The sequence below is a fragment of the Rhamphochromis sp. 'chilingali' genome (assembly GCF_963969265.1).
Source record: "Rhamphochromis sp. 'chilingali' genome assembly, chromosome: 12".
Taxonomy (NCBI): Eukaryota; Metazoa; Chordata; class Actinopteri; order Cichliformes; family Cichlidae; genus Rhamphochromis; species Rhamphochromis sp. 'chilingali'.
The window spans coordinates 8,363,344-8,390,361 of record NC_137939.1 but is presented as its reverse complement, the minus strand read 5'-3'; the positions used below and the strand labels follow the sequence as shown (position 1 = coordinate 8,390,361).

The window sequence follows — 27,018 nt, the reverse complement described above, 5'->3', positions numbered from 1 at the left end:
CCTTTTATAGCAGCCAACAGGAGTGTGAGGGTTTCGCTGCTCCTCTTGTCGCTTCCAGGGAGTGTGACGTGAATTGCGCGCGTGTGCGTGCTCGCTTCTGTTCTTGTGTCACGTAGCTGCAGCTGATGAGAGTGCTGATGTCCTTCCCCTTGAAATACTGCAGCATCTTTGCAGTTCAGTGCAGAAACTTGAGCGTGCATAGACATGCAGCCTTGTGCTTCGGCCTTTCTGTTTCACAGACCTCAGCACAGTTTAGTGCTCTTGTGATCACTTCTTTAATGCTAGCTGGGAAACTTTGCACTCAGCGAACATCTGTGAAATCACCCAAGACCTCTTCAATTCGAAAACAGCGAGTTAAAGTAGCAGATAGCAGGCTGTGCTGGGATATAGCCTTGCATGTATGCTTTTGTCCATTCACAAATGTGCGTGTGTTTAGATACTGGAGGGTATGTGAGAGTTTATGTTCCTGTTAAGCTGTGTCTTGTTGTGTTGTGGCCTGGGAGCCTTGAGCTTATGAGAGCTCTCCTGTCTCTACGCTTCAATAGCTCCATTATTCATAAAACTCTGTGCCAACAGCGCAGACGGGTCTATGTCTGTATAGTGTATATGTGTTTTCTCATCTTATGTATATTGTGCTTTAAAGTGATTCTTTAGTTTTCAGTGATAACCAGGAATTTGAAACTAATAAGAAAGTTGTTCCAGCTTAGAGCAAAGTGCGTATTTGAAAGCTTGGCATGCTTTAAATATGGCTGAGATGATGTTGGTGATGACAGGCCTCACTCTGTTCACACAGTCATCCTCGCGGAACGTAGACACAACACCTCTACGTACACTGAGGTCAGTGGCATCCCACTACAACTAATGGCTGACAAATCTCAGATTCTGATATTAAACTTCTGCCTGCATCTGCAAGCCACTTTACAATCCAAAATCAACCCATATGTGTCTGACAATCAGTATCATGTCTGTTGTTGCAGATGCCTAGTCTATTCTTCCCACCTTATTGTTTCTGTAGTCGTAGAAAGGTGAGGAGGGCTGTGTACAGCGCCATGCTGCCAAATCTAAATTACTCCAGGGAGAAATACTGCTTCTTCTTTTTCTTAGTTGCTCTGACTGATATCTTTTTCTCACTTGGATCATCTTTTGTAGTTATTAGTGGAAAACAAATGTTGTATTCCTTTATAGTGCATTACAAAGTCAGCTGATTTGGCTCTAGTTGAAAACATATGGCTAGCAATAGACTGCAGTTTAAATATATCCACAAATCTTTTTTGGCCTTACCCCTCATTTAAAGTATCCCAAGCAAAGAAAGACACTGTTATTTTACGTCTAATATTGCCCCAGTCAAGACAGGGAGATCTAGTCTGCAGTAAAGAGCAGATTATTATTGAACAGCTGATTTTATTGCCAAGACACAAGAGGGGTTTTTATAGAGGGTGACAGATGAAGGGAAGTGATAGAGGTAATTGTTAGAAGGAGGAAAATAAGTAAAGATTGAAAATGAAAAGAGGGGAAAAGCCAACTGTCTGCCTGTTACTGAGTGCCAACTGTGAGGTGCAATATAATAAAGGAGACTGTTTCTACTGAAAGGCTTTATTGTTCCTGCTGCCTGCAGAGTCCAAAGTACTGAAAGAGAGGTGTGTGTTCACTGCGCACTTTTTTTCCCTTTTTTTTTTGCAGCACAACATTCATATAGATGTAGGACTACAAGCCACTGACCTCCCTCATGCTTTGGCATTGACAGTGCCGTAAGATGTTATTGGGGAATTTTCTGAAACAATAGCAAGTCTGTCTCATTAATTTCCGCAAATCCAATACATCAGGAGACCGAGAAAAAAAAAACATTATAGAAGCCATGTGTAAACTAGATTGGGGGAAAAAGCAACACTGTAAATCTCTAAATAACTTGTAATTTCATTTATCTATTACTGTGTAAGTCAATATTGATATCAGAAGCCAACAGTCGCTCATTTTGTGAGGCTGGATTCGCTCACAAGTGACACTGTTGTAAGAACTGATGTGCTCATCCATTCATCCATCTTCATCACTGTCGGCTCATTAGTCCCTCACAATGAAGAGATCTCATTCAGTGACACTGTCTGCCAGTGTGGAGGGAGCGAGGAAGAGTGTGAGCAAGCAAGCGAGTGTGTGAGTGCTGGATGCGTATATGTGTGTGTGAGCTGGCAGTGCCACAGACATGGAGAGTTTGCGCTTGGCTTGGCAGTGCGCAAAGCATATCTCTATCTCGCACACACAGTATTCATCACACAAGGTCAGAGATTATGTGTGTGTGTGTGTTTGTGTGTGCGCGCGCGCTTTGGATACTGTCCCTGAGTCTTGCTGTAATGTGAAGAGATTATAGTGTTGCCATAATGGAGGCTGGCATTAGCATAGCCTGGCAGGAGCATCAATCTGAGTCTGACTAAAAATACCTCAGACAGCAGTGTGTGTGTGTGTGTGTGTGTGTGTGTGTGCGTGTGTGTGTGTGTGTGTGTGTGTGTGTGTGTGTGTGTGTGTGTGTGTGTGTGTGTGTGTGTTTGTGCATGGGGGCATCCCTGGCATAAGCACACGTGTGCTAGCAGTGCATATTTCTAAATTTGTTACTTCTCTGTCTTTATTTTCAGGTCTATGTGTCCATGTTTAATGTTTATGGCCCATCGTTGATGTGAGAGTTCAGCTTGATCATCCTTCAGAGTCCCAAGAGAACGACGTTACGCTGATTATTGAGACTCTAAAAAGAAGACTGGAAGAGAAAAAAATAGAAGCCAACACTTTTTCAAGGATCCTTCCAATAAATCCTTAAAAGGCCGGTCCCTGCTTCTGTCACACAGATTCTGAAGACTGAATCAGAACCAGGACACAACTATAGCTTCTATTAATAAATTAAAACTTAAATAAATAAATTGACAGACTCCGCTTTTGAAAGAAAGGAGTTTGCTTTACGTTTGCCAAGATGATGACTATGATGATGATGGTGGTGGCCACGATGGTCACCTGCAGCTCTCTGTTCCTGCTGGGGCTGGCCGCTGCCCATGTGTCCTCCAGCACCGTGACCCGCACCTCCTCTTCAGCTTCTTCTTCTTCTTCTTCTTCCTCCTCCTCTTCATCATCCACTTCACCGCGCATGAAGTTATCATATAAAGGTAAGAACAAAAGCTTTGAGGATAAAAGTTCTGGTTCTTTCTAAAAAAAAAAAGGCAATTTCTCTCTTCCACTGCCCGTAATAGTTAGAAAAGTATCTACACAAACCACACGCACACACACACCCCACTTTCTCTGTTTCATGTAATATTCAGCTTTATCCTTTTGAAAGTATATGCAGCTGAACAGTAGCCAACTGTAATTTGTGGCTGCTGTGATTCACAGCCATAGACACACACACACACACAACTTAAACACACACACACACAACTTAAACACGCAGTAGCACGGTTTTGTGTTTCATCTTGGGTATTGTATGTTAGAAGAAGGCAGCTCAATGCCCAACACAGCCACATAAACCAAGCTGGTAATTACAGCCTGAATGAACTGGCCAAGGCCATGAAGCTGGCTGCAGACCGTTTGCACAGCTGAGACATGTACCCGCCTGAATTTGGGCTGAAGGTAACTTGAAGCATTTATTATGAGAAGACTTAAGACTATTCTAGTTTTATTTGAAACACAAATGACAAATGAGTGTCAACAGTGAGAGTTTCTTGGTTCCTAATTAGGCTGTAGGCGGTTATTAAAATACTACTTTGACATAAAAGTAGAGTCCTATAAACAATTTTAGCCACTTTAGCAATGAAGCTAAATTGCTGATGCCTTTCTGTGTGTTTGGTAATGGTGCTGTTGTTAGGATTTTAGCAAACATAAACATAATATGTTAAACATTAAAAACAAGCGTTTCACAATGACATGCTGTACAGCTGATCTATCTGAGAGTATATTAATTAATACTACATTTTTTGTTTTTAGTTAGCAATGTAGCATTAAATGGCATTTTTGACTGCTGCTTTTTATTGAGTAGAAAGCATTATTACTTGTTTAAAGGATGAAGTAACCATTACTTAACTTAACTCAACTACTTAAAGTAGATTTGGGCTGTCAAATAATATTTTCTTGACAGATATTCTTTCTTGAGCGCTGGTATACCAGCGCTCAAGAAAGGAGCAGTAAAATATTAAACACCAATACACTTGGATCTTAAAGTAAAAGTAACTGCATTTAGCAGAAGGCAGGTATCATACGCATGTTTTTAACACACTATGCCCTCAAGCCCAGGGTTATTGCCACCACAGTATGGTGGGGCTGAATAAAAGTCCCTGATGTCATGCTGGCGGCTATTGGGTGGCGTCAAAGACTTAATTAAAGTTATAAATTCACATTAGAACAATGGCAGACTAATAAAAGACATTTTAATGTCGAAGTGAGGAGGGCTTTGGTCTTGTTTTCTTAAGCTCCCAGTTTGAGCTGAGCACGTAGGGGAGGATGTAGTCCCTTTATTTCTTAGTTTCCTCAAGCCAAGAACAGTTTTTAATTCTTTTTTTTTTCCATTAAGCTTGGGGTGACTATTATAGTTTAAATTTACAAATACAAGCTAAATTTTCCTGGGCACTGTTCCTCTAGAACTTTTTCTTGCCAGTTTGGAAATGGTAAAGACATTCAGTTTTTCCACTGAAACTAATATAGTGTCATTACTGTCAGAGGATTTCATCCTGCTCGTTTCACAAGTCACTGGCCTTAGGACACAGCTCAGAAATATACTGAAATACATAAGATGTTGAGGGTTGTTTTTTTTTAGCAGCGTGACTTGTGGAAGCCCTGTAGCCAACTAACTGATGTGGATCTGAAGACGCCGATGACAGCTTTGAATGCAAAGATTTTATGATTCTTTACTTACTTTCTGAAGAACATAATTAATAAAAAAGTTTACTTCGCTATACAACAAAAAAGACAAGTAAAGAACAAAAGACTGGTCCAAAACTAAAGCCCCTGCAAAGTTATCCGAGTTATCTCTTTTCTGTATACATATAAGAACATTTCTCCATAAATACAGGCAAACACATTGGCACCTACACACTAACACAAATGCATAGGCGGGTTCTCCCATACTTAATATCTTTATCTTTAAGTTATGTGGAAATCATCGACTCATATCAGTGTTTGACTGAGGTCCACCCTGTAAATCTACATTTTCAGAGTTGCAGCAGTTCCACGGAGTGCGACGGTTTGAGCTGGAGCGTTCCTGCTGCTTTAGTGCCCTGCTGTTGGATGAAGAGAGGGGTCGACTGTTTGTGGGAGCCAAGAACTTCCTGCTGTCTCTGTCGTTGGACAACATCGCCAAACAAGAACACAAGGTTGGCCAGAAACAACCCCCAAAACCAAACTTGTACAGCTGTAAAACATGTGGGAGTGTGAGCGGTCTGTTGATCAAAACTAAGTTACTGCTGCTGAGATTTCAACATTTTCAACTCTGTGTTTTAACGGTTATGAGTAGATTTAATTTTAGATTCTCATGTGCACAAGGCTTTTTAAAAAGTTATCCATAAAATAAGGAACTGTTTTATAAACACAGCATTTTCCCTGGTAATACACAAACCATTACCAGAAGAGATAAATCTCAACAACTCCAAATACATTTGCCATGAAAATATTTTGTGACCTTTTGTTAACTATCTTAGGTGATTATACTGGCAGAAGATGAAAGTGAGTCATTCTTACAACCACTGCAACATTGTTTACTTTCTAAGAATCATTTATTATTTTGACTCACAAAGTTAGTCACCTGTGGTTTGTATTCTTGCATTCCTGAAGGAAATATTCAGAAGTGTGGAAACATTTTTACAAACATACCCTTTAGAAAATAACATCCGTGCACATATGAGTCTACTTAAGTGTCTGACCTGAGGGGAAAAGAGAAGTGTTGTAGCCATAGAGGAAGGTAGAAAATCAAAGAGCTGGACGGAGATAAGAAAAAAACATTTATGCAAAAGAGGTTATGATTCATATCAAAAAGGTACACTTTGTGAGGCCTTTGCCTTTGGAGTATAATCAGAGCTGCAAAAAGACTTGAGTATACAGTACACACACTGGCAAAAGAACTGAAATGTATAGACACTAGAGTTACACACAAAAAAAGCCCACAAAACACATCCGTCCACAGCTGCTTGGAGTAAATTGCAAGTTTCTATCTGTCAGATATGAAACCTCTGTTGGTTTTAGGTAGATGAGGGAGTTTGATTTATGAGCTGGGTGTGCAGATTCACTGTAGCTCTTCCTGTTTTTTTTTTTTTGTTTTGTTTTTTTGGGGGGGGGGGGGGGGGGGGGGGGTTGCAATGTTGTTGAATGGCTGCAGGATAAAATAGGTTAGAAAGAAAGAGATGGATCAAACTGTTCTTACACTTGATGGTTTAAGTCCTGATATTAGAATAGAATAGAATAGAATAGAATAGAATAGAATAGCCTTTATTGTCATTGTACAGAGTACAACGAAATTGGAGTGCCACTCCCTTGGTGCAAGTTTCAATAATAAATATAAATGTAAAATATAAAAAGTACAAAAAAAACAATCGTAAGTACTGAAACAATAGTATGTACAACATATACAGGATAGCAGCATTAATATAATGACAGTATGAATAGCAGCATAATATAATGACAGTGACGGTATGGAATAGGTTCAATTGTTTTTGTGCTTATTTACTACGGTGATAGCTCTGGGAAAGAAGCTATCCCTGAATCTGTTTGTCCTGGTTTTATGTGACCTGTACCGTCGGCCTGACGGTAATAGTTCAAACAGTTGGTTGCTGGGGTGAGAGTGGTCCTTGATGATATTGCCAGCTCTGCTGAGGTACCGAGAGTTTGCAGTGACCTCCAGGCTGGGCAGAGAGCAGCCAGTGATCTTCTGGGCTGTGTTATATTATGAGGGAATGCATCTCTGGTACACTCTAAATAATCTAATTTAGCCAAATTAAAAATCCAGAGTAAATTTACAAGATGGACTGATCTTTGTCTGCCTGTTTCAGATCTATTGGCCTGCCCCTGTTGACTGGAGGGAGGAGTGTAACTGGGCTGGCAAAGACATCACTGTAAGTGATCACACCACACGTCACCTTAGCCCTGTGATTTCATGTTTTCATTTTTACCAGAGAAATAAAAATTGATGTGGGTACTGTGATATCACCTGGTAAAGCCCTGTTTTCAAGCCTTCCAATAAATGTTTTTGCTGTCACCAGCTTGGTTGAAAAAAGTAAGGGCAGGTCTGACTGTGAAACCACGCGCTCATTCACTAATGACTTGTGATTGACAGCTAGTTAACCAATGAGCTTGTAGTTTCATACCAAAGATAATCCATAATTCTGAAGCATAGAAGGACTGAGATTTGCAAGGTAGACTTCATTTTTTATTCAGTATAACACAAAACAAGTGACCGGGAACATAAACGAGGCAGGAAATTGCTTACAGAGGTAAAGACAGAGAGCTGTTTCCAGATAGGCTTCAATGGGGCTGGAAGTCCTTTTGCAACCACAGCTATCACCATCCAGAAGCCTCAGATAGAACGATAGAAAGTTTTTAAGAACACCAGGTATTGGCTTTATTGGCCCGACCCCACAGCTACGCCTGTGTTTTATCTTGTCTGTGATCTCTGCTTTGATTTATAAAAGTTTACAGCTGATACAGTTCAGATGTGGAACCTGAAAGTTTTTAGAAGTGTGTTGTCATCATCCTATGCAATAATACACACTGCATTATTATTATTATTATTATTATTATTATTATTATTATTATTATTATTATTATTATTATTACTCAAGGAATATTTAACTACAACCTGTTAGCTAAACTGAGTTTTTATGAGACATAATGCATCATAACATCCACTTTAACCATGTCCCATTTTACATACAGTTCAGTAAGCATTGCTACTGAGCTCCAAGTGCAGAATGTAAGCGTCCACTCCTACCCAGCCTAACACAATGCTACCTTTTAATCCACTCGAGTCATGGGAGTCATCACAAGACAGAAACACCACATTTAAACAGATAACATGTAATAATAGGTGCAGCACTCCTACTTTTGGACCTGCCATGTGGTGAGATTACTTCCTCCAAATTTGTTTCTTTGAGCCCTATTTGAATGATATCCACACAGTCTGATGTCTAACCAGACAGGTTTGGGATCAATGCAAACATTTCATTTTTTAAATGTCACTTAAATATTAAACTTTGTATTGCACTGGGTTAGTGAATCAGAGAAACTCAGTTGGAAACACAGTTCTTGCTGAAGATCTTTGATATATTCACTATGAGAGCAACTCACTGGGTTCTTCCTCACTGGAAGAATATGTGCAGCAGAAAATAACAGTTACATACCTTCGCTTTGACGATATGATGCAATGCAGTGAGGTCACAGAAATCTAAATATTTACCCGTTGCTTGTAAAAATGTGGCTCGTTACATTAGGTTGAATTGGATGTTTATTATCTATATGAGGATGGACGGACTGAGTGAGGTTAATAAAGAGCATCTTGGACATGAACTGCAGCAGTAGCAAAAAGATGCAGATTAACAGGAAATGAAGCAAAACCCTGATTGTTAAAGTGTTTCTATTTGGATGATTTGATCTGATTCTGATTCCGTTCTGAGATGACTGCATGCACAAAGTCTCCATGACTGAACTCATGACCTGCTGCAAAACTCACAGCAGAGTTTACCAAAAGATACGCCATCATCAAGTTCCCTTGACTTATTATTTAAGTGCCAAAAAAAGATTTTCTGTGTAATGTTCTGCATGTGGATGTAGTGTGGGCAGGGGGGGCTTGGCTTCACTGACCAACATGTAGAGGCCACCAAGAACCTATAGACCACCCAAGATTACAATTAGATAACTGTACAGGTCAGTGTGTGTGTAGGTACTTCGTGGCTTTAACTGTTTAAAACAGTAAAATCACATCTGCTTATGCAGATATACCATAAATGTGTCTATTTATACTCAAGTGTTTGACAGTGTCTGTGTGTACATTTATCCCTGTATGTGTAAGTTTCCAGTGTGTGTGTCTAATGTCTGTGAATGTGTCTTTATGTGTGTGTAAAACAAACCCCTCATCAGTGTGATTATACAGCTGTAGCAGACAGACAACGGGCTCCATTCATACAAAAATCCAGGCTCTAATTTCACCTGACCAGGAGTCTGTGTGTGTGTCTGTCTGTGCATGAGTGTGTTCAGTTTTCTGTATGCATATGTCCTGTTCGAAAGTGCGAGTAACTGTGGAGACTGTGAGTGATGAAGAGAATTAATGTAATGAAGAAGATAATGAGTTATTGTGGGAGAAAGAAAGTGATAAGACAAAAGTTCAAAGAAAATGACAGATTTTGCATTAAAGTAGTTTTTTTTACTCACATTTCTATCCTTTGAAATGTTATTTTTATCCTCTTTTATCCTTTTCTGTGTGAAAACTCACCCAGACCTCCACCACGCACTATTGACCCTAATTACAGAGAAATGTGTTTTCTATAGGAAGAGGTCAAAAGCTCTCCCTGCCACTTGATCTCTTCCCTCCATTCATTTTCCATGTTTGGTCCTTTCTTCATATTCCCTGTCCTCATCTAATATTGTTATTTACAACCCTCCAGTCCTTCAAACAGTAAAACCACCTTGCATGTGCCAGGACACTAAGACAAACACAGACACATGCAGATAAACAGAATTAGAGCGGGGCAGTAAACAGTTGACAGTTTACCCAGACACTTGGTCTGACTCAGCACTCTGAGGCGTCACTGTAAGGCCGGAGTCATATTCAGAACCGCAGAAGTGATAGATTGTGTGTTTATGCTGTCATTTCAGTACCCACTTGGTAACTTTCAGTGCCTTCCAAGACCCATTAATAAATCAATGGGTAGGAATTAATAATAAAAATCCTTTTCTTTATTTCATAAGTATATCATTCAAAGCAATTTCTTATGTAAAATGCTCTGTGGAAGATGCATTAATCACAATTGTAAATCAAAATTGATTTTTTTAAAGGTATCCAAGAAGCTGCATGTTGCACAATGAGTTCTGGGACATTATGAATTAGATTATGAATGAAGTCCAATAGCTCAATGGGAAGAATTAATTTAAAAAGGAGAACTCTTCCAAATACTCATGTTAGTCTTTCTGGAAGACACAAACTGAATTGTGTTAATCTTTAACTACTGAGAGAAGAAGCTCAGTGACCACCAAGTATGTCTGAAACCACCAAAGAACATTTTCTTTTCCAGCATTGTGTAGACGATCACTGTGCAGGAATTCACACACAAACAACGGTGAAAAGAATTGGAAACAAATGGAAAGAAGGCACCCTCTTATGTATATCACTTAGAGAGTTGGATTCCAGAAATCAGTCCATTTTTAGGAGAAATGTGGCCTGCCAGTATCCCCTGATACTGCATTGTCCCGTTTCACAGAGATGATCAAAGGCATTCCTATGTTATTACACTGTGATATGTTGTGTATCTAATGAACATCACCATTCCCATCAAGTCAAACCCTCTCTGCCATTAACTTTATTAAAGCTTCCTGCATCTCTTGGAATCTTTGCTTTTACACAAATTCAAACAGTTTGTTCTGGTTTTAACCAAATGGAAAATACAAGCTTCCAGCAGCTTTTATAACAGCCTAGTTGTTTTTTAAAGTTAAGTGACCTCCAGAAACCATGTCATGTCTTAGATGGAGTGCATCTAGGCACCCTGGTAACTTAGCCAGTGGAACGAGCTAGCCAAATAGCTTTGGTGCCTCAGCCTAACCAAACAACAAGTGAAAGCAAAACATAAAAATGGTCTCACAGTCAACACTCCAGTCTCAGTGAAAAGTCAGTGATGTTTCTACTTCCACACTCTTCCTGATCTCTCTGATCGTATTATGGATTTTCTTTGTATTTCAAAAGCAAACTACCCTGTATATATATTTAAGTAATCCTTACTTGAAGTGTTTCAGATGTCGAGGACAAATGAAAAAATCTGATTTAGTTCAAGGACATCCTGGTAGATTAAATTTTATGCACCTGACAAACACAAAAATAGCCACTGAACCAGAACACGTTACACTTCACATAAAATGCTCAAAGAAGCATAGTTTATATGATAGCAATCGATATGGAGCCAAATACCATAAACAGAGCACAGATAGTGGCTAAAATACTACATTAATGCTGTAGATCAGGTTAATCATCAACAGAAGGAACAAAGAGAAACAGAGAAAAAGACATCTACAGCAGAACAATGCAGCATTATAAAACGTGAAGGCAAGACTTAGAGCTCAAGCTGCTGTAAGGTCACAGCCCTCATTTTGCTCACTGTTTCAACTAATGAGTCAGTGGCATGTCAAAGGTTGTCCAGGGAACCCGTTAACCCCCCCCCCCCCCCCCCCCCCCCCACACACACACACACACACACACCCAACCCTTCCACACACCCAAACCCTTCTGTATGTATGCACACACACACACACACTGATCAGACAATGAGAAAAAGTGATTGCTGTCATCATTTCACCTCATTCTTTTTGTATCTTTTCAGGGTCGCTCATGCATCTTTTCCCTACCCTCCTGATCTCTCTCCTTTGTCACATCAAAGACTTTTCTCTGTCAGCCTCCTGCTCTGCTGAGTGCCTCACCTTTCTCTGCCCCCTGAGACACACACACACATATCTATAACCTTCAGTGGTTTAGAACAAAGGCTTGCCATTCAGCCTTTAAAACCTACCAGGGGATTAGAGATGGAGTTGTTGTGTGAATACACAAGTTTACTTGTTGTAGTGTATACACGCACACATAAAGGTGTTTAACCAATCGATTGGCTGACTAAACTGTTGCCGTGCAGGAGACCTGGAAAACAGCAGGCCAAACAATTCACTTTCTATGAACGCTTACACAGAAACTGATATTCTGCATATTTACTCCAAAAATGATTAATTTGTCTTTTAATTGTCCAAATGATCCAGGCTCTGAGCTGTTTGCATTATGACTGTCTGCTGTTGACAGTGAGATTCATGTCTTTCCAAACCTTTAGATCCACCAATACTCACAACAATCGACAGACAGATGTTACAGTGACCTGTCTGGGGAGAAGTAGACAAGCGCAAAATGGAAAGATAAAAGCTTAAATGTGTGCTACAGTGTGTGAATATATAAGAAATAAACAATGTACTGATGACATGTTGTTTTGAACACTTTCGTAATCACAATACAGAAAATCATTTATAAAAATTCATATTCAATATAAATCTGTGGTGTGAGATTCTCATGATAATGGCAATAATTGTAGTATCCACAGCAGTCCACATATAGTATCATCTCTTTATGGGCTAATCACCTCAAAGCGTGGTGTTTGAAGACAGGAAGAAAAATGTACCATCCATTATCTTAGTATACAGTAAATCCTTTTTTTCCAGCACTCTCTTGAGATCCATCTCAGTGTAACCTGATTCTGAGATGAACAGATGTGTCTATGAATCAATAACATGCTCGCTTGTTATTAGAAAGAAGCCAGGATAATGGAAATAAGAAGACATAGAACAAAGATTAAAATGGTTTGAAAAGATATAAGTCTGGCAAAAATAAAATGGATAATGAAATATAAGTTTATCTTATTTCTTTATGTAACTATTTTGCATTCTTTTCTATAAATGTATACATATAAGTCAAAGAAACTTGACAGCAAGGTTATTATAGAGATTGGTGATATTATAGCAGTTTAGGAAACATGGTTAAATTACGTGTGGATATTCATTTGACCATTTGATTGTTAGTCAGTCGTATTAACCAGGACACACATGATGTCAAACCTGTGAGTAGGAGATGGATCTGGGGACATCATAGACTAAATGGCAGACAGCTATTTACTGTATTTAAAGGTAAACACTACCACTATGTCAGGCTTGGAAAAAAGGGCATTGTATTTCATGCAAGAATTGTGTTTCAGTAGTGTACCTAACACTCTGTCTCAGAATTTGTAGAGTGCCAATCACAAAACAGTTTCCTTCCTAAAACTTCCTAAAGATCAGCCTTTAAGTTAATAATAAGTACTATATGTGTGTGTGTCTTTCAGTCTGACTGCGTGAACTACGTGAAGATTGTACACCACTATAACCGCACCCACTTATACGCCTGTGGAACGGGTGCTTTCCACCCCACCTGTGCCTTTGTCGAGGTGGGACACAGGATGGAGGTGAGGAATGTACAAAACACAACCTACACGACACTCACTATGCAACAGTGTAACAAGAAAGTCTAAAAATATTATACAATGTCTTTATCTGTTCTCATCTGCTGAAAATAAGATGTTTCAAACACAGAAACTTCAGTCCTCTGCCAACCAATTTAGTCTCTATTCAGTGTACCTGTCGACAGACCCTTAAAATATGGTCTTAAGTGTATAAAGAATTTGGCATTTACATCTACTTTACAACAAATCTCAAAAATAAAATTAAACCCCCAATTTATAGAAGGACTATGCAAATATAATCACGCTGTAAAATCCCTTCCCTCCTCTGTCCATCAGGACCACGTGTTCAGGATTGACCCCTCTGAAGTGGAGGACGGGAAAGGAAAGAGTCCGTATGATCCTCGACACAACGCTGCATCTGTGCTCGTCGGTAATTGCACCCATGCAAACTAATATGAGATGACTGAATAAGAACGTTCATTTAATGGGTCTTGAAATTGGGCTGATTTGACGTACTACAAATATATTATCCAAACAGTCGTTGACTAATTCTGTCTCCTAGGTGATGAGCTGTATGCAGGCGTGGCCACAGATTTAATGGGAAGGGACTTCACCATCTTCAGAAGCCTGGGGAAACGCCCCTCTATCCGCACTGAACAGCATGATTCAAGATGGCTTAATGGTGCACTTTTGTCTTTTTTTTTATCAGATTATGTGTTGAGACGACTCACATGAAGAATTACACTGTGTTGATAGGAAAGGTTATTTTTGACTAATTTTTTTCTTTGATTTTCTTTACCAGAACCAAAGTTTGTTGGGTCCTTTTGGGTCCCTGAAAGTGAGAACCCAGATGACGATAAGGTATTTTTCTTCTTCCGGGAGACAGCGGTTGAGGCTCAAGGGTTGGGAAAATCTACCTACTCCAGAATCGGACAGCTGTGCAGGGTAAAATCCAGCAGCAATTCCAGCTGGATTGTTGACAAATATAAATAAAATATCCTCTTAAATTTATCTTGGCTATTTTTTCTCCAATCAGAATGATATGGGCGGTCAGCGAAGCCTGGTGAACAAGTGGACAACATTTCTGAAGACCCGTCTGATCTGCTCGGTACCAGGAGCTGATGGCAGCGACACGTACTTCGATGAGCTGCGTAAGTACAGCTGTGCAAACTGTCAGAAGTACAAGTATGTACTGTGTGAACTATTTTAAGATGAAAATTGTGCTGAGTAAAAATATGCTATAACATAAATGAAGTAAACAAAGCTTTCACTCGACATCCTCCTCCTGTTAGGTTGTTTGCCACTTTCACCAAAAAACTTTGGTCATTACTAACGTTTTGTTTTTCCTGTCACCGCTTCTAAGATATTGTGCATTATAATCTGGTAGTCTCACTTTTCAGTAGACAGAGAACAGAAAAGCAAAAAAAAAAGTGCTGATTTTCCTTTTTGGATTTTTATCCAGAAGGACATTCTGCGGGCAAATGGAGAAAAGGTCCTGGAACGCATAATAAAAAAAAAAAGGATTTCTGACCTCAATTGTAGATTACCATTCAGTCTAACATTCCTGCAGACTTGGAGCAAGCATGAGTGACAGATTAATTGGTAATAGATTCTGGCCTGATCGAAAGCCAATGTTTTTGCTGTGGGTTTAGAGAAAGTTAGAGGCTCGTCTCTGGTAACTCTTCATATGACAAAAACCTATAATGTGTTTTCAGGAGATGAAATCCAGAAGTGAGACTAAATTTATAAAGCATATCAAATGACAAAGAAACCACAATTTTCCTGTAAACCTATATGAATTTCCACCGAGAAGTTATACTTTTCATTATATATATATGTATATATGTGTATATTTTTAAAAGCCTTTTCTAAAGACTGTCCTGTACACCTTGCACACCAAGCACACATTCCCAGTTTTGTGGTCTGTTTAAGCTCCAAAACCTTCCATATCTTCCTCTGACATGACGGTGCCACTCTTTCAACCCCTATCCTTTGGCTCCAGGAGGAGATTTATGAGTTTGGCGCATAGACGCCAATTTCTAACCACATTTTGCAGTTGTAATAAAATGAATGTCTGGGGAAATATAGTGTGATTCTATGAGGGATCCTTGGACTCAGAGGACAAATGTAAATCATGTTTGTTTCTCTGGAAAAAAATGACCCTTTTTTGAACCCATCCTCAGAGCAGTGTCCAGTACCCATACCCATAAGAAGTTATAAAATGCAAGTCAAGCTGATGAGTATCCTAAGAGCAATGTTAGGCACATTTTTTGCCTTTTAAAGCTATCTGTGAATACAAAATGGACATAGCTGTGATGTTTGGTAGTTTGGCACTCCTCATCTTGTTTTTTTTTTTTTTTATAAACTGAAATAGTCCTGTTTATAATAAATTTAGCATTAACCCGCAGTGCAAAAACTAATTGTGGAAGTTATTCCATCAGAGAATAGACACTAACAGTGAGTCTGTCATGAAGATCAGAAGACCTCAGTATCACTTTAGCACAAAGTCTGAGTTTTTATCAGAGACCTGACATTCAAACATGATTTACAGTCGACATTCAGAATTTTTCTGTTGTAATTTTTAAAATCAGCAATAGTGCTTTAAAATATAAACAATAAAGCATTTAGGAACCTTTTTATGGGGTTTTCACCTTCATAATGAGTCAGTTAGGTGTAATAAAAAGACATGCAGGCCAGTTATTTAGCTAACTATACCTGAGATGACCAGAGATTTCTTTCAAATAAAAAACAAGTTGCTTTTGGTTTGTTTCACTCTATCTGGAATTCAGGATTTACTTTTACCAAAATGAGAAATTACTTATACGTATTAATAAAATTATTATTGGAATATATTTTTAAAAGAAGGAGCTATTTGTTGTTATACAACTACTCCCCGAACCTGCAGTCATGTGGTTTGCTGAGCAGCTGCACGAGTTTCAGCTCTCAAGATGTTTCCGATAGAGCTTTCTTGGCTGTATCTGTGGGCTATAATATGATCTGTCTTTGTGCTTATCTCATGACATAGTGAAAGGAAAAGTAAGTGGTTTAGGCTAAAGTCTAAATTACCCTTTGGCCACATCTGTCCATCACATTCCCTCATGAACTTTCAGTCTCTTGTCTTGACCTTGATTTTTTCCAACTATATCCATGTAAAAATAAATAATTATTAATCTGAAGTTTTTGTTCTATTAAAGTATGTGCACCATGTTATGTCTTTAGAAGCAGGAATTTCATTAAAGTACATGGAAACACATTTTGTGGCTCAAGACTAAGAAATACGCTCTTGTTTATTATGGAGATCTCAAACCTGACAATTGAAGCAAAAACTTAATGAAACTCAGTTTGTTTAAAAGATTTTTATAAGCTGCATGAACCTGTGGTGGATTTTGTTCCATGTCATGACCCTCAGTTATCAGTAACATGTCTCGTTAAGGTTCTTAGACATGGCCAAAGGGTTTTGTTTATCTTTCACTCAACCTTTGACCGTTAGTCTACTGCCACCTGACCAGTGTGTGTGTGTGTGTGTGCATCCTTAGGCGATGTTTTCCTGCTGCAGACGAGAGACAGAAAGAACCCTCTGGTTTACACCGTCTTCTCCACTTCCAGGTCAGAATCTGTTCATATTACGTGTGTATGTTTGTGCATGTCTGTGTGTGAGGAGAGACGTTTTTGTGTATTTTGCGTGTTTTTGTTGCATCTAACCCAACTCCCTCTGTCCACCAGCAGCAGTGTATTTAAAGGCTCAGCTGTGTGTCTCTACTCCATGAATGACATCCGGAGGGCCTTCCTGGGGCCATTTGCTCACAAAGAGGGGCCCAACTACCAGTGGGTCCCCTTCCAGGGAAAAGTGCCCTATCCCCGCCCCGGAATGGTATGTCAGTAATCATAAAAGCGCATCAGCGTCACAGTATCTAGAGTTTCCAGAAGTGCAGTGTTGGCTGATCAAGTAAATGTACACATATTTGCGTAATTGTGAGAAACTTTTACTTGGAAGTGTATATTTTAGATTACGTTAATGTTTAGTTATTACTTAAAATCTGATTTTAAGTACAAAACATATATACATCCTATAATATATAACACATTGCCATAAATTTAATGACCCAATAAATTAATAATGCTAGACCATCACATACAGTGGAATATTCTTTAGTATGTCTTCAGTGTTGAATTTGTTGCCTCAAACTAAAACTCAAAACAAAACAAAAAAGTTGTAAAAAAATGGCCTCATAGTCACATTGAGACAGTATTCAATATTAAATATTTTTTTCTTCCAAACCCCCTTTCCTTTCAATCAATATGTGCTCATTATGGGCCTTTCCATTCAGCTAAGCACACAAGTGTAGCATCAGCATGATTTGTTATGCAGAGCTTCAGCTGTTACTGCTGCTGGAGAACAATCCCTATTGTATGAATGCAGAATACTAATTGTATTTGGCCTACAGAAAACCCTCCCTCACGCCATCATTACCTCGCTGGATTGTAAAATTAGCAGAACAAATCAGATTTTAAGAACGCGATCTTGCTTACAAGTACATTTACGCAAAAAGTGCACATAATGCACATTCTGATTTAAAATGCATAACCCACAAAAAAAACAAAAAACAAACAGTGTGGCTCAATAAAGTGCAAATTAGTAAAAAGAAAAACGTGGAATTGTATGAGAATAGACGCTGCATGATGCTAAATTGAGTTTTCAGCATTTAGAAAATCCAGGACTGGAATTTTAATTAAAGAGGGTGGCTGGACTCTGACCTGGTGTAAATCTCTTTTAAGTCCTTGAGACCCATCACACCATAATCACCTCTCTGTTGAACTGTGCTTTGTGTACTTCAGGTCAGCTAAAGTGCTGAGAAGTTCGGCATTTAATTTCAGTTTACATCCAGAAAGACAAAACAAGTTTACTCATCAAATATCAGTCATTGTGCAATGACCGAGTCCAAACATAGTAAATAGGAGAGCACTGACTCAGAGTCAGCTGTTTTTTGCAGAGCTTTACAGCAGCCGCATGCATGCACGTTCACGCATTCAGGTCCTGAGAGAAAATGTGTACTCACTGTAGTTTCACTGTAGTAGTAGTTTTTTAAAATCCTCTTTTTATTTTTATCCCCACTGATGTTCAGTAAAGTGCACTAACCTCAATGTAAACTTTTTAAGTTCCCAAAATACTAATTCGATTTTTTCTGCCCTTCTTTAGTGCCCCAGCAAGACATTCGGCAGCTTTGAGTCAACAAAGGGTTTCCCAGATGATGTGATTCAGTTCGCGCGTCACCACCCTCTAATGTACAACCCGGTCTACCCTATGAGCCGAAGGCCCATCTTCATCAGGACCAATGTGGATTACAGCTTTACACAGATCGCTGTGGACAGAGTCAATGCTGCTGATGGACAGTACGATGTCATGTTCATTGGCACAGGTGAATGAGCAGTAATCATTTCTAACTCTAGGGTTAAACAGGAAAATGATGAAATTAGTTATTAAGCGGTTGTGTGTGTGAAATTTCAGATAAAGGGACAGTACTAAAGGTGATCAGTGTCCCCAAGGAGAGCTGGAACAACATGGAGGAACTTTTACTGGAGGAGTTGGAAGTTTTCAAAGTAAGAAAACTGTGTACATGAAAGTACATGTATTTAGCACATTTAGTCATCATGACATGTTGTATTCTTACAAGCATTAAATCTCAATGAAGTGTTGAAATTAATGGATCATTCAAACTTGCATGCCTTTTATTAAGTGTACTGTACTCCCTGGACACGACCTAAAGAGGAAAACAAAGGATAGTTTGAAAGAACATTGTATACATATGCATGTATACATCCATTGTTTATTGTATTATTGTAGTATATTTACCTTACGATATAAAGCACCTTGAAGTTTTGATTTGGTGCCATATAAATAAAATTGAACTACATACTGATAATTTTGGTCAAATCTAAAAAGTATGTTATTTAGTTTGGTACATCTCTTCTCCTTCCCAGGACGCCTCATCTATCATCAACATGCAGATCTCCTCAAAGCGGGTATGCTTGTTTAATTCTTAAAAGCCCCAAAATCATGTTTTTAAGAGTATGTCAAACAGTGCAGCACTGTATTATCTTTAGTCAATTATTTCCTCTTCACAGTGGAAATGGTTGACATATCTAGACTTAGAAATTAATCGACCTGTTTATCTGCACAGCAATATATTTATATGCCCCGAAAGAGCAATATAGTATCTGAGGCTGTACTAAATCAGAATGGTGATGATGGATAATGCACAATATAACCAAAGAGAGCCAACATAAATTGCCATAATGGACACATGGATGGTATTTCTGGCACATAAGCTGTTGTGCTGTTTCAGAATAAAGCATGTTTTAAATGCTTCTCTTTGCTTGCTTTGTTTTCACAGCAACAGCTGTATGTCGGCTCTGACACAGGCCTTGCCCAGATTCCACTTCACCGCTGCAGTGTATACGGGAAGGCCTGCGCTGAGTGTTGCCTGGCCAGAGACCCGTACTGTGCCTGGGATGGAACTTCCTGTACTCGCTACCTGCCAAACACAAAGAGGTCTTCGACATTAACATGACCTATAACAGATGATCTTTACTTAAAAGAAAAAAGTGAATTTGCAAATACTGTCGTGCAATAAAACATTCCTTTTCTTAAACTAAAATGTCAAACTTTTTACAGACGTTTTCGCCGCCAGGATGTAAGAAATGGAGACCCTAACACTCTGTGCTCAGGAGGTACAATTCTTTCATCATTTCCATATCTACAACAATGATTTTTGTATACATGTTAGGAAAACTGGTGTTATTCCTATTTGTTAAGACTAAACTATGCAAGCTGTAGTCTGATGCTTCTTGGACTCATTGAGAAGCTTGCCATCTGAAATCTTACAGTCCTTATGCCAAATAATCTAAAATATCCCCCGCTTTCACCCCTGGTGACCTCTGTCCGCTCAGGCCACAATACCAGCATTTTGTTGCTGTCTTGCTGCCACAAAACTGAATCAGGCTAATCGCTCAAACTGAAGGAGCTCCTGAGTAATGCGATTACATCATTTGGCATGCAAGCTGTGTTGTGTAAAACTAATGAAGGTCAGAGTAATTGTCTGTGATGAGATCGGCACTACCCCAAAGTACCATAAAATGCTGATCAGGAGTCTGTTTGGCAGTTTGTAGACCATTGTTTCACCAGTAATCTGTGTAATCCTCTCCCCACCTCTGGCCTTGATGTAGGCTGACTTTTAAGTCTTTGAGTACTTTTGTGCAATTTTATGGCTGTGGTTAAGATTTAGGGTCATATCACTCATTTTAGAAAATGTTATCAAGTCAAGTCAAGTCAACTTTATTTGTCAATTCTGCCACATGTACAGGACATACAGAGAATAGAAATTTCGTTACTCTCAAACCTGTGTCTGCCTGTCTGTTTTTTCTAGTAACATTTCTGGATTCACCATCCTATCCTTCCAGGTTCCTCTGTCTTATTCTAACCTGGACATGTTTTGTTATTAGTGAGCACATGTGCTGCTCTACATTGACTCATTTTGTGTTTGTCTCTGCTGCCCCCTGCAGATCATCATAAGCATCGTATTGCAGAGAAGAAGCTGTATGGTGTAGAGGGAAGTAGCACTTTCTTAGAGTGCGTCCCCAAATCCCTTCAGGCCAGAATCACCTGGACCTTCCAGAAACATCCACAGAATCGACGAGAAGAGGTGAGAGGAATGGCTGACACTGGCCAGAGATGATGACCGAGAAGTCATTAAAGTATACTGTGGCATTTATAGGTCATGAAAATGTTTTGTGTGTGTTTGCATCATCAGATCAGATCAGAAATCAAATTCTTTCGTTTATAATTACTTTAGCAAACAACAGCTTTGCAGCTTTAGAGCTTATTTCTTTTCATGATTTAAGTTGATTTTTTCTTGCTTATAGGTCCGTCTAGATGATCGCATACTCCAGACAGACAGAGGTCTTCTGATTCGCCGTGTCCTGAAAAGAGATATTGGCATCTACCAGTGCCATGCAATGGAGCACGGCTTCACCCAAACTTTACTAGGCATCACCTTAGAACTCGTACCTTCCACACCTTCATTTGTCTCCAATCTACCCTCCGATGCCCCTGTTCGATTAGACCCCCGCAGCGGAGGCGGACCCCCAATGACCAATCAAAAGCTTTGGTACCGGGACTTCATGCAGCTGGTGGACCATCCGAACCTAAACACAGTTGACCAGATTTGTGAGCAGGTTTGGGCACGCAGGAACACCGGTGGTGACCAGGTGGGTAAGGACATCGCACCTCTGCGTCCTGCTGTCCGCCCACCTAATAAGAAATGGAAGCATCTTCAGGAGATAAGGAAGGGGAGAAACCGTCGGACCCACGATGGGAAACCAAACCCGCGTGCGCCACGCAGTGCAGGGGAGTAACGATGTGGAGAAAGAAATGGAGGGAGAAAAGAATGACTGAAACAAGAAGAAAGCAGGAGAACGACAGAGACTGAGAAACCAAGAACTCCTGGAGGTGTTCACGCATACAGATACACCCACATACGCACACACTTACACACACGGACACACACAGCACCTCCTCTATTGTGTATATTTATCTATGGATGCCCCCACTATATGGTAGTCCAATCCCTGAGTCCTCATCCCACTGGCCAGTCCCTGCATGTGCTGCTCTAACTGATTCTGCACGATCCCTTTATAGTTCCACTAGATTAGTGAGTTTACTAGCAGATACATGGGAGTAAACACACCTTTATGTGTGAGCAATAAACTCACTTACCTGTCATGGGTTCATAGCAAAGGATTTCCACATCTCAAAAAATCCAATTACACATTGCGTGTAGTTAGTGCGTCACAGTGTGCACACTGTTTTAAAGGACTGAACCACAGAAACAAATGTAAGCCCAAAAATTTTGGATTAACTCCAAACGGCTTTTCTGCCCTGAAGATTTCCTGCCAGCGTAGCAAAAGTGTGGACTCTTGTTTTATGCACAATGGGACCGAACGGAGCAACTGGAACGTACAAAAAAGTAACTGGAAACACATTACTATTTAAGTTCAATTGCACAGGCAGTTAAAAAAAAAGTAACATTTGAAACTTGTTCATAGAAATGAACAACTTCCTGTGGTGTTGTACACAGCAAGTGCATTCATAATAATGTCACCTTTCCATGGTTTTGCGCATATTACATAAAGCTGTCACAAAAGAAAGAGCTGGCATCCTGGCATCACAGCAAATAACTGGTTATGTTATATTTTGCTGTTTAAAAAAATATATTTTGCAGTTTCCTCGGGCAATTTAAGGCATGTCACAGCAAACTAAATTAAACAATGCAAAGCAGGTGGTCATAGTTAGAGAGCAGGCATATTTGGCCTGATGTGATTACATATATTGTTTTACATACTGGCTTGAACCACTGTAGAAAGAGTAGAGGAAAATCTACTCGGAATTCCATGAAATGACAAAAAGATGTTTACAGTACAAAGACACAGATGGAGCACAAAGAAATCAGTTTGAAAGCAAATAATAACCTAAATAAGTATGTCTAAAACTAACCTGGTATCTGTTATGTGTAAAAATACAAGAAATACAGTAGGAAGAGCTCTGACATAATCCAAAACCTCACTCCAAAGATTAAAAATTAGCTGATTTCAACATTTTGTGCGTAAACATTAAGACGAAATGATGACGGGTGTTTTTTGGGTGAGGAGCATTAATATGGCAAGCAGGATGAAGAGGAAAAGGAAAGATATTGGTGGACTCCAAGTATGACAACCTGTGTTTCTGGGCTACGTTGCGGTATATATATTAGCATGATATTTATGAGTGAGTCTATAATTTTAATTTTAATTTTTTTTTTTTTTTGGTATTCGAAGCGGTACTTCTTTTGTTTTACACTGTTCTTGCATATATTGTTTGTTTTTAAATAGTTATGCAAAGATTTAAATTAAGCGAGTCACAGATTCTTCGTCTAGCACGGTTATAAAAACCACAGCGCATTTTCACTGCAACAGAAAAGAAAAACAACTCTATCTGACTTCATACACTGTTGTAATCACTTCTCGGTTTGGTGTTCCGGTCATTAGTATTACTGATTTCTGCTGCTTAATGATGTCATCCCTACATAATGGACAATTAGTACTATAAGGTCTTCCTTCTCATGTCTTAGTCTAATCTCTCGCTGTGTACTGTCTGTATAGAAGTCTTTGTTTGTTGGTTGTCTGTGCTAACATTGTGTGTGTAGCCCTGCCCCTAGTGTCCATTGTGTGTACAGGCTTAGGTGAAGCCTACCTGTGGTACCATACTTTAATGTATCATAGTCTATCCACATGAAAGAAAGTGAAACTGGCTGGCCTTGTAAAATAAAACATGCTTTTTATTTGCGTTCAGTCTGTTTTTCATGATGAATATGTGGTCTGTTTATGTTTCATGGCATAAACTAGACCTGTGAGTGGACTTTTGATGTTTGGATTCATTGTTGCTGTTATTTATATACCTTCTTTATAGAGATGTAATTAACTCGTTAAACTGAACTGAACCGACTGACTCCTGTAAAAGGGACACTCTGCATTTTGACACCACGTCCAGGTAGAGAGGGGTTACTGCATAAGTAAATAAGTAAACTGATTTTCATTGCAGGAGCATGCTGCTAGTCTCTGCATGTGCCAACGCCTGCTTTTTATTCACAGAACTACTTAAGTTGTGCTAATATTAACTCTATAGGGGTTTTCCTTCTTACAAAACTGCATTTTTTTTTACACTGGTAGTGATGTCAAACTGCCTGAGTATTCCTTTTAACCCAGCTGTTGTTTTGTGCTTGAAATTGCATGACCAATGTTAGTGGCTAATGCATTTGACAAAGGTGTGGTGGCAAGAAAGAGATGGGGAGAAAGAAAGCACAATGTTGAATATTATTATTATTATTCGTATGTATTTATGTGCAAAGATAAGCTGATATGTTGTGGTGGATTTTTATTTTTCCTATACATGTAGATTTACATCTGTGTTGTTTGTGTTTTGCTTAAAATTACTCATCCCCAACAATTTTGTACATTACAGCCAATGGAGAAGCTCTTCCTTAAAGACAGTGTCCACTTAGAGTCTTTGATGTGCACACAGTCCTCCAATCAAATAGTCCTGTTGGATTCCATGTCATGTGACGCACCCCTGTTCAACAGCTCACAAGGAGAAGCTTGTATGTGTGTGTTTGTGTGTGTGTGTGTGTGTGAGGGTGGGTGAATTGTATGCTTCTGTTTTATGCGTGTGTGTCCGTGTGTGAGTCTCGGGGGGGGAAGCAAAGCTCTGTATATAATGGCAAAGGAACAGCTGTGTGTAGAGTGGTCTGTAGATGAAAGTTCAAAGGTCGAAGGCCAAAGTAACGTGGTGCACTGTAATACTCCCAGTTATTTGTGAAATGTCTTGTCATGTTTTTTTTTCATTAACACAATAAAAATATGCAGTTACTTCCACATTTGCTTGTAATCTCTCCTGTTCAACTATCAGAATGAACTGATTTCATGAAGTTACATAAATATGAAAAAACAGGAAGTTAGCTGCACATAAAATAGTAACTAAATGCACTTCACACTACAAAAACATTCAACTACAGGTTCTCAGTACCTCAGAATGATGGTCCAATAAAAATGATGACAATTTTAAAGAACAGAAAAAAGGAAACAACTAAATTTCAAACACTGATTTTTAGTCTCCTTGCAGGTTAAAGAAGTGTAAATATTACATTTTTAAGTGACTTACTTGTTTTATATGTTTTACAGAGAGATACATTTAGATCAATCTTTTATTAAATTTAGTTTATTTCAACTTTTACAGTTTTTTCTGAATGCTTAAACCCTAACTGTGATTCCTGTAGCACAATCTCTAAAACTATTCAGACTTATAGCAAAACCACTCACTGAGTTTGCAAAACTAAAAGCACAAAAACTGCTTTGCACTCAGTTTGCAATTTTGTAACACACACTTTGCAAAACTGTAGGCACAATTCACTGCACAACACTCAATTACCAAATTTCCAACACACTCCTAGCAAAAGTATACACATGTATGGCTATCATTAACACTAATTTGCCAACTGTCTGGCACACTGTCACATGTGAAAACTTCTTTAGATAATTAGTTCACTTTGCAATCAGCCTAAGCACTATAATACAGGTAAGCTGTGTTTGCGGAGTACAATGGAGGGAGCAGAAAGAGTGAGAAGTAGAGGAGGCCGAGGAAGAGGACGTGGAGGTGAAGAAGTAGGATGAAGAGGACGACAAGGACAAGGAGGAGCAAGAGGAAGACGAGGAGGGGGGAGAGGAAGATGAGGAGGGGGGAGAGGAAGGGTAGGAAGAGTAAGAAATAGAATTGCTGATGACATCAGAGCTACAATAGTGGACCATGTAATCAACCGTGGAATGACCCTGAGGGAAGCTGGCCAACAGGTCCAGCCTAACTCGAGCCGCTACACTGTAGCAAGTACCATAAGGACATCTTGAAATGAGAATCGGTTAGTACAGTCACTTCGCACAAAGATTTGTAGCACTGCCATATGCCAATGAGAAACACACCAACACCATTGATGTAAAAATACTGAAATTGTTACTTTACAGAATTGCTAGATGACCAGATGCTGGGGGCAGAGGAAGCATGTTCACTGCAGACCAAGTAACCCATATAGTCATTATGGCGATTGCAAATAATCCTATACTTGGAAATAAACACTTGTGTTTGTTTTGATGTGTTTGAATAAACACCAGTACTTGAAGTTTGGATCCCTCTATGCTTATGGATCTATGACAGAAGTATGAGCTCAAACTGACATAGCCTACCTTGGGCACAGGGAAAGCAAAAGCCAGATGTGTTTTGTATTCATACCATCAGTGTGCAGTTGGCGCATTGTGTGCTTAGTAGATGATGGCTTGTGTGTACTGTTTGATAAGGAAACACCATTTTTACGAAGGTGTGAAGAGTTAATCTAGCTGTGTTTGCTTTTGCAAGAGAACTACAATGTTTTGATTATTGGTTGACAGGTTTTCTTATTTGTGTGAAGAGTTTTGCAAAATTAGCCAATAGTTACAATAAATGTGCTTAAGCAATCAGAAAAAACTGTAATTTACCAGGACTGGAGTGTCATCTGTGTTTTGACCACATGGTGGCAGTGTAAGAACGATCATTTTTGTTCTAGTCGCTATGACTACGCTGCTATAAAACTGAGACTCCACATACAGGGCTGGACATTGGAAAGGCTGAATGGTGATGTTTTATATAGTAAAACTGATAGATGTGTAACATTAACAGTGTTAATCATTCCTAGAAATCGGAAGCAGAAACACATCATTTGGATTTCCAGCTGCCAAAAAGTGAACTATAGCACTCAATAAAAACACACCAACAACAAGCTGCTAATTGTTGTCTTACTACTATTAAGCCCACTGACTGTCCTGTTATTGCTGATGAAAATTGTTACTTGTTCAGATAATCAGTGGTGTTAGTGCAAACAAACACAAATACACATTTAGCACAGACATGTCGAATAGAGAAAGCAGACAGCTGCTTTGCATGGTTGACCTCTCTTTTTGTAGCTCTCCCTATTTAACTGTTTAACTGCATCTACATCTTTGACATGTGGACCCACATTCTTCATCCTGAAATCGTCACGGCAGGCCGCTTAGCAATGGGAACATGAACACACATGCACACTGGGACTTACAACACAGCGCACACAAAGAAACGAGCAAGACCACGACCATTCCTTTACGCATGAAAAACATTCACATATGTTCAAGTTTTCAGACGCTTACACACACAAATGGAGTATGCGGTCACCAGTCATAAACACAT

General features: G+C 39.2%; 1 protein-coding gene across 4 annotated transcripts in view; it reads left to right on the top strand.

The window, feature by feature from the left end:
- Positions 1 to 24,647, top strand: part of sema3b (sema domain, immunoglobulin domain (Ig), short basic domain, secreted, (semaphorin) 3B) — a 93,638-nt gene extending 68,991 nt beyond the window's left edge. For all 4 annotated transcript variants that reach the window (XM_080898118.1, XM_080898117.1, XM_080898116.1 and 1 more), the window contains 17 exons: positions 2,625 to 3,143; positions 5,182 to 5,339; positions 7,008 to 7,070; positions 13,068 to 13,187; positions 13,521 to 13,614; positions 13,747 to 13,866; positions 13,987 to 14,129; positions 14,221 to 14,335; positions 16,721 to 16,790; positions 16,911 to 17,055; positions 18,382 to 18,601; positions 18,691 to 18,782; positions 19,164 to 19,205; positions 19,577 to 19,734; positions 19,858 to 19,913; positions 20,745 to 20,884; positions 21,105 to 24,647. In XM_080898118.1, coding sequence (XP_080754244.1) covers positions 2,954 to 3,143; positions 5,182 to 5,339; positions 7,008 to 7,070; positions 13,068 to 13,187; positions 13,521 to 13,614; positions 13,747 to 13,866; positions 13,987 to 14,129; positions 14,221 to 14,335; positions 16,721 to 16,790; positions 16,911 to 17,055; positions 18,382 to 18,601; positions 18,691 to 18,782; positions 19,164 to 19,205; positions 19,577 to 19,734; positions 19,858 to 19,913; positions 20,745 to 20,884; positions 21,105 to 21,596 — 2,418 coding nt within the window. In that variant the 5' untranslated portion in view covers positions 2,625 to 2,953 and the 3' untranslated portion in view covers positions 21,597 to 24,647. The remainder of the gene's footprint in view (positions 1 to 2,624; positions 3,144 to 5,181; positions 5,340 to 7,007; positions 7,071 to 13,067; positions 13,188 to 13,520; positions 13,615 to 13,746; positions 13,867 to 13,986; positions 14,130 to 14,220; positions 14,336 to 16,720; positions 16,791 to 16,910; positions 17,056 to 18,381; positions 18,602 to 18,690; positions 18,783 to 19,163; positions 19,206 to 19,576; positions 19,735 to 19,857; positions 19,914 to 20,744; positions 20,885 to 21,104) is intronic.
- Positions 24,648 to 27,018: the final 2,371 nt, after the last annotated feature.